At 39.4% G+C, this 12,155-nt stretch overlaps 2 protein-coding genes across 2 annotated transcripts; both read left to right on the top strand.

The window, feature by feature from the left end:
• Nucleotides 1-5,766: 5,766 nt before the first annotated feature.
• On the top strand, nt 5,767-7,191 carry LOC311048388 (nuclear factor 7, brain-like; the record flags this gene model as incomplete). The annotated part of the gene is made up of 1 exon (XM_084061646.1): nt 5,767-7,191. One exon carries the CDS (start codon nt 5,767-5,769, stop codon nt 7,189-7,191), a length of 1,425 nt encoding a protein of 474 aa, XP_083917772.1.
• Nucleotides 7,192-10,361: 3,170 nt separating this feature from the next.
• On the top strand, nt 10,362-11,786 carry LOC311048389 (nuclear factor 7, brain-like; the record flags this gene model as incomplete). Its single annotated transcript, XM_084061647.1, has 1 exon — nt 10,362-11,786. The coding sequence occupies one exon, from the start codon at nt 10,362-10,364 to the stop codon at nt 11,784-11,786; it is 1,425 nt and encodes a 474-aa protein (XP_083917773.1).
• Nucleotides 11,787-12,155: the final 369 nt, after the last annotated feature.

Genomic DNA, 12,155 nt, shown 5'->3' on the forward strand with positions numbered 1-12,155 from the left:
GTACTAGAATGTGTAAATTAGGGGATACTTGGAGACAATGACACACCTAAAGTGTGTAGATTATCTGTGCTCTGCTTAGTGGTCCATCTGCAAATGCGAATAAGACAACTCTACACAACTGTGTGTGTGTGTGTGTGTGTGTGTGTGTGTGTGTGTGTGTGTGTGTGAGTGAGAGAGAGAGAGAGAGATCATGTACCCATGGGCCTGAAGTTGTTCGTGTGAAAATGAGCCATTCTTTGCATTGTAGAAATGCAGACATTTACAGTGTTTTTAATTAGATGTCCGGCACTGATGTCAATATAATATACTATTATTACAAGTATACATTTGTTTTACATGTCTCTGCTGTCCGGCAGGAACCAGCTAACTCCAAAATGTTTTTTTTCAGGAAATGAAAAAAAAAGGAGTTAAAGGACAACTTTGTTTTTTTACAACCAAGGTTTATATTTTAGCTTGTAATTAAAGTAAATAAATGATGAGTGTAATTTTTTTTCCATTTACTGCTTTCTATAGTTTTAGCATTTTTTGCGATATTTTTTACAGTGGGCGGGGGCATTCTGTCCGGTGGCTAAATATGCCTTTTTTACACAATAAAAAAGGTCCGGCTGTCTGAGATGGCCAGATGTGAGTTATTGGGGGCTAGAAGAGCTACTGTAAATAATATTAAAGAAAACTCCGGGTTAATGTTTAAAAAAAAGACATATTTAGCCACCGGACAGAATGCCCCCGCCCACTGTGAAAACACTGTAAAAAAGATTGTGAAAATTGCTAAAACTATAGAAAGCAGTAAAAAAAATTTTTTTAACACTCATCTTTTATTTACTTTAATTACAATCTAAAACATAAACATTGGTTGTAAAAAAACAAAGTTGTCCTTTAAGAGGTTTTGTTCATCGTTGATAAGAACAGCTGAATGGACCTCCAAGCTCACAATGAGGTTGGAGGTCAGCAAAACCAGCTAACTCCGGTGGACTTGGTTTATAGCTGGTTTAGGAGACATTTTGAGGATCCAATGGAGTTAGCTGGTTTTGTCAGAAGCGCTTTTTATTGCTTTTCATTGGTTCAATTTGTTTTACCAACACACAGATGTAAAGGGTGTTCAATGGCCCTGATTTATGGAAAAACTGCAAAAGCGTCAACATGGAGTTAGCTGGTTCCTGCCGGACAGCAACGTTCAGTATACTTAAGACACTGACATAAATGACATTACAATTTCTCTTAAGTATACTAAAGTTTGACACACTCACCCGCAGTATCTGTACTGTTTCACTCTCATCTGCTTAGGCATAATTATAGAAACATGTGTGCAGATGTTTGTTACGCCATGTGCAGCTTTGCAGGAGACTACTACTACGACTATGATCAAGTTGAAGTATAATTCATTTGGCATTATCTTATAACTATAGGCCTACTTAATCATCCTAACACTGTGCAATCATTATGGATGATATGTGCTTCTGCTTAATACACTTTGTGACATTATACCTCGCTGTGATCTTGTTCTCTGAGCTCGTTACGGAGGGCCAATCCAACTGAACTGAATGACCACCTTAAGGCCAGACCTGCAACTGCAACTCCTTGCATTGGTGCAATGTACTTAGTTACTTAAAACCACTGATTGCAACCATTATCCCAATGGCAGTTGCAAGGAGTTGCACTGGTGCGGTCTGGTCTTAAGGTGATCATTCAGTTCAGTTGGACATGGCGTAGCAAACATCTGCACACATGTTTCTATAATTATGCCTAAGCAGATGAGAGTGAAACAGTACAGATACTGCGGGCGAGTGTGTCAAACTCTAGTATACTTAAGAGAAATTGTAATGTAATTTGACATTACAATTGTTGATGCTTTTGCATTTTTTTTCCATAAATCAGGGCCATTGAACACCCTTTACGTCTGTGTGTTGGTAAAAAAAAACAATTGAACCAATGAAAAGCAATAAAAAGCGCTTCTGACAAAAACAGCTAACTCCATTGGATCCTCAAAATGTCTCCTAAACCAGCTATAAACCAAGTCCACCGGAGTTAGCTGGTTTTGCTGACCTCCAACCTCATTGTGAGCTTGGAGGTCCATTCAGCTGTTCTTATCAACGATGAACAAAACCTCCTAACTCCTTTTTTATCATCTCCTGAAAAATGAACATTTTGGAGTTAGCTGGTTCCTGCCGGACAGCAGAGACATGTAAAACAAATGTATAATTGTAATAATAGTATATTATATTGACATCAGTGCCGGACATCTAATTAAAAACACTGTAAATGTCTGCATTTCTACAATGCAAAGAATTGCTAATTTTCACATAAACAGCACCTGTACTTACATGATCTCTCTCGCGCGCGCTACACACACACACACACACACACACACACACACACACACACACACACACACACACACACACACACACACACATTAGATGTGTCATTGTCTCCAAGTATCCCCTAATTTACACATTCTAGTATCTAGACTGTGGGTCGTTGAGCTACACCAGTCATTCTACAAGTACCCTCAGTTTGATTTACATTTACATCTCTGCAACCCTAATCTGAGAAACATTTTTTATTAGGCATGATTCGGTCTGTCCAGAATTCCTTTGAGAACTATTTAATGTTGGTAAGGAGTTAAAAGTGAAATTCAGTTCAAATATATTTATTTATGTGAATGGATGGTGAGGATTGTCCTAAAACCTCACAATGAGAACCACTGATCTACACTATTTGTATTTTACTTTTTATTAATTTATCATTTATTTATGCAGGTGATCTCATTGAGCCTCTCATTCTCAAAACACCCAGTCCAGACGTAGCTTATAGACACACTGTTTACATGACATGTGGATCATAGACAAGTAGGCAACCAGTGTAATATGGCAAATTGTACTTGTTCGCGGATGAGTCGGCACTCCTTGTCTCAGACAAGGACAAAGTGCAGGTTGAAAAAAAACTGTTTAATTACCTACCTGGGTTGCATTTTAGAGAACACTACAGTGAAAACATGGTAACAGATCAAGAAAGTCAACCAAAGTACAAGATGTTTGGGCAGGGTCTCCTCGTTGGTCAGTAGGAATGCTCTGAGGACACTAGCTGGAGCACTCATCCAATGTCATTTTTACTCTGCATGCACCTCATGGTACTCTAGCACCTAAAAGGCATTCAAAACACAACTTCAGACCTATCAACTAACTGATCAGGTTACTTCTAAACCCACACATAGGACTCACCTAACCCCTGCTCATTATATGCTAGGGTGGGATGGCTCAGGGTAGAGGAAAGAGTACACCAGAGGGAGCTCCACAGATCTCATTCCCCCCAGATTCGGCACAAACGTGGGGATGAATTCATTCTACTATTATGCCACCAAAATGTGGAATGTCCTACCAACAGCCATCAAAGAGTGTGGTTTCCTACCCTCCTTAAAAACACCATAAAGGAGCGCCTGTCTGAAATGTGCAACTGGACCTGGACAAGTCTTTTAGCTTGCCTAAAGAAATGACCCCCCACTGTTTTCTGTAAATACACTTTTACTGCTCCTAGTATTTATGATCTTGTATGTATGTTGTATGTCTTGATGATATATATAAACATGAACATATATACCTATGGACCTCAGGTGACAATATAGTATGCAGATGTATAATATCTGCGCAACATGTTGCACTGGATATCGAAGGAATTGTAAATACATGTGTTTGGTGCTTCTCATGTGTCATCTCAGCAAACATTGCATGTTTATGTTTTATTTGTTTTTTGTTTTTCAGAAACAAAAAAACTTTGTCTTGTATTTTAACTTGACTATGCAAAGTATGACACAATTATATCAATACAGTTATTCTACTACTGTTAAAATGACTACAAGTGTGTAGCTATCGATTGTAAAATGGTTCAATTATGAATTTGGAATGTAAGAAAATGACTTGCAATGAATATGCTACTGGAACCTGCTGCTGACAGCTGAATGGACTTTAACAACAACCACGATTCACAGTGAAAGTAAACTTCAAGGACCATTCTAGAGGAGGAAGTTTTACAGTACCACCACTGACTGATTTACTGTATTGACTCAGAGACTAAATGGCTTCCACGTTGTCTCTTCCAGAAGAGGATTTCTCCTGTCCTGTGTGTCGTGACATCTTTAAAGATCCTGTTATACTGTCATGTAGCCACAGCTTCTGTAATGCTTGTCTGCAGGAATGGTGGAGACAGAAGACAATAAAGCAATGTCCAGTTTGTTTTTTGTTTTTCAGAAACAAAAAAACTTTGTCTTGTATTTTAACTTGACTATGCAAAGTATGACACAATTATATCAATACAGTTATTCTACTACTGTTAAAATGACTACAAGTGTGTAGCTATCGATTGTAAAATGGTTCAATTATGAATTTGGAATGTAAGAAAATGACTTGCAATGAATATGCTACTGTTTCAAAAGCATTCTGCACGTTTTCAAAAAGGTAATGTCCAACAACTTTTATAATAAAAAATGTATTAGATTCACATACCACTCGCTAACATTTTTATAATCTAACATGACAATTGTATTGCACAGCTAAGAACTTTATAAATAATTAATACTGACAACTCTGGGTTGGGTTTGCTTTCTTTAGCAAAGAAAAACAATCAACATGTTAATGAAGTGAATGAATGACATTGAAACTTGTGTCTGTGTAAATGTTTCTCTGATGATGGCCCATCATCATCATCAAGGTGGCTTTTGTTGTGAGCCTTTCACATCGAAATGTTCCTGACTGCAGTTAATTGGAGGAGAGCTGAGAGGAGGTGGGAGGAGGTGTTTCTCCACTTCAAGACAAAAGGGAGGTGCTACTACTTATACTACATCAACACAACACACACTGTCATGCTCAGTCAGTGCTCACTGCTCAGAGTCAGACCACAGAACACAGAGACACACAGAGACAAGCAACTGTTATTATTTCAGTTCAACTTTCCGGCTGCACTCTTCTTCACAGGGACCTTCTGAGGAAACATTGGAGTAGGATCCTAAGTTACAGGTAAGAGGATATCATAAGATGACAATAAACCTCTTCTGAGTTTGTTGGCAATTTTCACATAAGTAATTGAACAAGCCCATTCAAATGTCAGTTATTGTAACTGTGTTATTGAAGTGGCATATATTTCACTCAGTATACCTTCCCTGTAGTTTGTTCAGTGATCAAATACATTTAGTTTTTACTGAAGTTAAAGTTGCAATTGCACAAACATGCTCTGTTACAAGTAATTCAAATCATATATTCAATTGGAATAAAAAGCTGATTAGACTATAAATTATATGTTTCTGATGCCTACCAAGTTTTGACACAAGTCATATTGTACTAGTTACTTTTTCAATAGTTATGTTCTTCAGTGTGCCTGAACCTAAACAACACTTTATGTAAAATAACTGTCACAGACAGAATCTGAACATTTTAAGTCAAGGTTTGTCAAAGAGTAAAATCAACAGGAAGTTTTACATAATGTATGTCTTTGCAACAGGTCTGTGGAGGTGTGTCAAAGCTCCGCCCCCTGCCAGACTCATCTGAGACGATAAGATTGACCTTCAGATCAAACACAACTTCCAGTGAGGAGGACATACTTCCACAGCTACAGGAGGGAATACTGACCCAGACCACTGGAACCTGCTGCTGACAGCTGAATGGACTTTAACAACAACCACGATTCACAGTGAAAGTAAACTTCAAGGACCATTCTAGAGGAGGAAGTTTTACAGTACCACCACTGACTGATTTACTGTATTGACTCAGAGACTAAATGGCTTCCACGTTGTCTCTTCCAGAAGAGGATTTCTCCTGTCCTGTGTGTCGTGACATCTTTAAAGATCCTGTTATACTGTCATGTAGCCACAGCTTCTGTAATGCTTGTCTGCAGGAATGGTGGAGACAGAAGACAATAAAGCAATGTCCAGTTTGTAAGGAAATACATTCAACAGGTCATCCACCCCGTAACCTGGCTCTGAAGAACCTGTGTGAGGCCTTCATACAGGAGAGACGGAGAGCTTCAAAACGTAAGAGAACTTCATCAGCGTCTGAGGATCTCTGCAGTCTGCATGCAGAGAAACTCAAACTGTTCTGTCTGGAATGTCAACAGCCAGTGTGTCTTGTGTGTCGAGATTCTAAAAAACACACCAACCACAGTTTCAGACCCACCGATGAAGCTGCTCTGGATCACGAGGAGGAAGTCCAGAAATCACTGAAGACTTTACAGGAGAAACTGGAGGTCTTAAATGAAGTTAAAAAGAACACTAACCAAACAGCAAAACACATTAAGGTCCAGGCCCGGGACACAGAGAGGCAGATTAAGGAACAGTTTAAGACGTTTCATCAGTTTCTACAAGAGGAAGAGGAGGCCAGCATCACTGCACTGAGGGATGAAGAGCAACAGAAGAGTCAGATGATGAAAAAGAAGATTACGGTCCTGAACAGAGACATACTAACCCTTTCAAACAACATCAGAGCCATAGAGGAGGAGCTGAGAGCTGAACACGTCTCATTCCTGCAGAACTACAAGACCACAATGGAAAGAGTCCAGTTCACACTGCAGGACCAACAGCTGGTCTCTGGATCACTGATAGACGTGACCAAACACCTGAGCAACCTGACCTTCAGAGTCTGGAACAAGATGAAGGACATTGTCTCCTACAATCCTGTCATTCTGGACCCCAACACTGCCCATCCAGACTATACCCTGTCTGATGATCTGACCAGTGTGAGCGGTGGAGAGGAACGACAGCTTCCTGACAACCCAGAGAGGTTTGACTGCTATGGCCATGTCCTAGGTTCTGAGGGCTTTAACTCAGGGACTCACAGCTGGGATGTTGAGGTTGGAGACAATGCAAACTGGGAAGTGGGTGTGTTAGCAGAGTCTTACCAGAGGAAGGGAATGGTAGGGGGTCAACACTTCTTAATATGGTTAGATGAAGCTCAATACGCAGCACACTCCCCATCAGGGTCAAACACTGTTCTCTCATTGAAGCAGAATCCTCAGAGGATCAGAGTCCAGCTGGACTGGAATGAAGGAAAGCTGTCATTCTCTGATCCTGATACTAACACACACATACACACCTTCACACACACTTTCACTGATACAGTCTTTCCATACATTAGCACCGGTCATAATACTGTACCTCTGAAGATGTTACCTGGGAAGGTCAATGTAACTGTGGAACAATGCAGTTAGACATGATGATGATGTTGATCATTTAGAGTATTTAAGGGAGGATATTACTCAGTTACATAGAATCTGTATGATTGTGTCTTAATACTTTGTGCCGGGGACCCTGTTCCCTTGAGAAGAGGAGATGTTTTTATTTGTCATTTTTTCCCTTTTTTAAACATTTCTAGCATATAAATCAAAAACACATACTATTGCAATGCCCCATGTATAGCCCAAACGAAGAAAGAGTTACAAAATCAAAAGTCTCTCCCAGTAAAGAGAGTGGCGTACACATTGATTTATCCAAAACTATTATTAGTGTACATCTGGTCACATATATTATTAATTTCTGCTTCATTACTTCTCACATTGCTATGTTTTTATTATTTTTTATCATGTTGATAAACTGTATTGTTTTTGTGGAACATGTCCCACCAACGTTTTACTGCAGATACAAATAAACAAGTCTCAACATTCCTTTTAGTCTCTATCTTATTCTTTGTTTCACTGTAATTTCACCTGTAGATTAGATTTAGAACAAAGTCCTGTGTGCCGTTTTAAATGACGTGACTGACTAAATACCTGTCCACACAGATCACAATTAAAGGGTTTCACCCCTGTATAAATTATCCTGTGATTTATTAAGCTCTCTGAGAAGCTTTCCCCACATTGGTCACAAAGGACAGGTTTGTGTCCTATGTGAATTCTCTGGTGTCTATTTAAGTGAGATTGTGTTGTAAAGGTTTCTCTAGAGTATCTCTACAGAATTATCTGGTGTATTTTACATTTTGGGGAATATGTTTTCCACACTAGTTGTGTTTTGGCTTAGCCAAGCTCCCTCCTAGAACAGCGGGAAGTAAGGTCACAGGTCAGATGATGATACACCACTGGATTGCAAACAAAGACAAATAAATTGTACAATTAAGAACTTGTTGTGCATATTATGAAATAATTAAGTACATGATGCATGCATGCTTTGTTAGTGAGTTAGTTGGGTATAAATCTAGACACTCACATTGCATTTTGAGCGTGTAAATATCCCCCCAGTGGTGCATTCCAGTGCCATAAATGGTCATATTCAATAACATTGCAATGACTTCACTCATTTCACTGCACAAGTCACAAGTAAATACAATTAAGTTATTATCTTAAAGACAAAAACAGAAGGAGTAAACCATAATGTTAAAGTTCTTGCAGTGTGTTATTAAGAGTTGCTATCTTCATCTCAAAGGATTATATGTATCAGGCTACTATGAATCTAAGGGCACCAGTTGGTCTCCAATGTGTAATGTACACGTTCCCACCTAATTTTCCTTAAAATAATGGCTGACCTTTAAAATACAATTGAGTATAGTTTAACTCCTTGGAACACCTGGTTCTATGGTTCTGGAAGAATTTGGAGCAATTATGTGCAAATTAGGTTTCTATAGGGACTTGATTTGTCCTGCAGTGGTTTAAATATGTGAAATAGTCTCTCTCAAATTCTTCTTGTTATTCAGGCAGAACCATTAACATAGATTTACAAATCAAGCCCCTATAGAAACCTAATTTGCACACGATTGCTCCAAATTTTCCAGAACCATAGAACCAGGCAGAATCAGCTTTGGTGATGGAACAACTGTTCTTTATACTGTGTTTATAGTATGCGATGTGAAGTGCTAGACTTTTTTCTTGGTTTTATATTATTAATATTCAAAGTCAAGAGTTGTTTTTTGATTGCCTTGTTTTTCATGTGATTGACTGTAATTACCACACACAGTAGCATACTCCTTATAAACCATAGCACGTAATATGTAGTGACAGACTAAATACCTTTCCACACAAATCAAAATGAATGGCTGCTAGGTTTTTAAACAAACCCCTGCGTAAATAGTATTTATTGCATCACATATTTAAATATGTGTAATTGGAAGTGATTGTCATGATTTTGGTGAGCAAACACAGAACTGGAACACCATACAATGTAACCTTATACATGGGTAAACTCTATTGATTTACTGAAATTGGCAACCTACCTGAAAATGCATTTTATATTTAACAGCTTGAATGACCTATGTTACTGAACACTGTAGCATGTATTACTCAGAATCAGAATAGAGCCTCAAGTTGTTTGACAATACACTTAATCCAAAATATGAACAGGGTACATTATACACATGCAAAGACAAGTGCTGGTGTATTATTTATGAAGATGATGTGCTGTAATTTACAAGTACTCTCTCATTCCAAGGACCCTCAGTTTGATTTACATTTACATCTCTGCAACCCTAATCTGAGAACCATTTTTATTAGGCATGATTCGGTATGTCCAGAATTCCTTTGATAACTATTTAATGTTGGTAAGGAGTTAAAAGTGAAATTCTGTTCAAATAGCAATTCTTGTACATTATCCAGTTATATTTAATTATGTGAATGGATGGTGAGGATTGTCCTAAAACCTCACAATGAGAACCACTGATATACCCTATTTGTATTTTCCTTTTTATTAATGTATAATGTATTTATACAGGTGATCTCATTGAGAATCTCATTCTCAAGACGTAACCAGTCCAGACGTAGCTTATAGACACACTGTTTACATGACATGTGGATGGACAAGTAGGCAACCAGTGTAATATGGCAAATTGTACTTGTTTGCGGGTGACTCGGCACTCCTTGTCTCAGATAAGGACAAAGTGCAGGTTGAAAAAAAAACGTTTAATTACCTACCTGGGTTGCATTTTAGAGAACACTACAGTGAAAAATGGTAACAGATCAAGAAAGTCAACCAAAGTACAAGATGTTTGGGCAGGGTCTCCTCGTTGGTCAGTAGGAATGCTCTGAGGACACTAGCTGGAGCACTCATCCAATGTCATTTTTGCTCTGCATGCACCTCATGGTACTCTAGCACCTAAAAGGCATTAAAAACACAACTTCAGACCTATCAACTAACTGATCAGGTTACTTCTAAACCCACACATAGGACTCACCTAACCCCTGCTCATTATATGCTAGAGTGGGATGGCTCAGGATAGAGGAAAGAGTACACCAGAGGGAGCTCCACGGATCTAATTACCCCCAGATTCGGCACAAACATGGGGATGAATTCGTCCTACTATTATGCCACCAAAATGTGGAATGTCCTACCAACAGCCATCAAAGAGTGTGGCTTCCTACCACCACTGACTGATTTACTGTATTGACTCAGAGACTAAATGGCTTCCACGTTGTCTCTTCCAGAAGAGGATTTCTCCTGTCCTGTGTGTCGTGACATCTTTAAAGATCCTGTTATACTGTCATGTAGCCACAGCTTCTGTAATGCTTGTCTGCAGGAATGGTGGAGACAGAAGACAATAAAGCAATGTCCAGTTTGTAAGGAAATACATTCAACAGGTCATCCACCCCGTAACCTGGCTCTGAAGAACCTGTGTGAGGCCTTCATACAGGAGAGACGGAGAGCTTCAAAACGTAAGAGAACTTCATCAGCGTCTGAGGATCTCTGCAGTCTGCATGCAGAGAAACTCAAACTGTTCTGTCTGGAATGTCAACAGCCAGTGTGTCTTGTGTGTCGAGATTCTAAAAAACACACCAACCACAGTTTCAGACCCACCGATGAAGCTGCTCTGGATCACGAGGAGGAAGTCCAGAAATCACTGAAGACTTTACAGGAGAAACTGGAGGTCTTAAATGAAGTTAAAAAGAACACTAACCAAACAGCAAAACACATTAAGGTCCAGGCCCGGGACACAGAGAGGCAGATTAAGGAACAGTTTAAGACGTTTCATCAGTTTCTACAAGAGGAAGAGGAGGCCAGCATCACTGCACTGAGGGATGAAGAGCAACAGAAGAGTCAGATGATGAAAAAGAAGATTACGGTCCTGAACAGAGACATACTAACCCTTTCAAACAACATCAGAGCCATAGAGGAGGAGCTGAGAGCTGAACACGTCTCATTCCTGCAGAACTACAAGACCACAATGGAAAGAGTCCAGTTCACACTGCAGGACCAACAGCTGGTCTCTGGATCACTGATAGACGTGACCAAACACCTGAGCAACCTGACCTTCAGAGTCTGGAACAAGATGAAGGACATTGTCTCCTACAATCCTGTCATTCTGGACCCCAACACTGCCCATCCAGACTATACCCTGTCTGATGATCTGACCAGTGTGAGCGGTGGAGAGGAACGACAGCTTCCTGACAACCCAGAGAGGTTTGACTGCTATGGCCATGTCCTAGGTTCTGAGGGCTTTAACTCAGGGACTCACAGCTGGGATGTTGAGGTTGGAGACAATGCAAACTGGGAAGTGGGTGTGTTAGCAGAGTCTTACCAGAGGAAGGGAATGGTAGGGGGTCAACACTTCTTAATATGGTTAGATGAAGCTCAATACGCAGCACACTCCCCATCAGGGTCAAACACTGTTCTCTCATTGAAGCAGAATCCTCAGAGGATCAGAGTCCAGCTGGACTGGAATGAAGGAAAGCTGTCATTCTCTGATCCTGATACTAACACACACATACACACCTTCACACACACTTTCACTGATACAGTCTTTCCATACATTAGCACCGGTCATAATACTGTACCTCTGAAGATGTTACCTGGGAAGGTCAATGTAACTGTGGAACAATGCAGTTAGACATGATGATGATGTTGATCATTTAGAGTATTTAAGGGAGGATATTACTCAGTTACATAGAATCTGTATGATTGTGTCTTAATACTTTGTGCCGGGGACCCTGTTCCCTTGAGAAGAGGAGATGTTTTTATTTGTCATTTTTTCCCTTTTTTAAACATTTCTAGCATATAAATCAAAAACACATACTATTGCAATGCCCCATGTATAGCCCAAACGAAGAAAGAGTTACAAAATCAAAAGTCTCTCCCAGTAAAGAGAGTGGCGTACACATTGATTTATCCAAAACTATTATTAGTGTACATCTGGTCACATATATTATTAATTTCTGCTTCATTACTTCTCACATTGCTATGTTTTTATTATTTTTTA

This window comes from Gymnoscopelus microlampas (genome assembly GCF_963454915.1).
Source record: "Gymnoscopelus microlampas genome assembly, chromosome: 7".
NCBI lineage: Eukaryota > Metazoa > Chordata > Actinopteri > Myctophiformes > Myctophidae > Gymnoscopelus > Gymnoscopelus microlampas.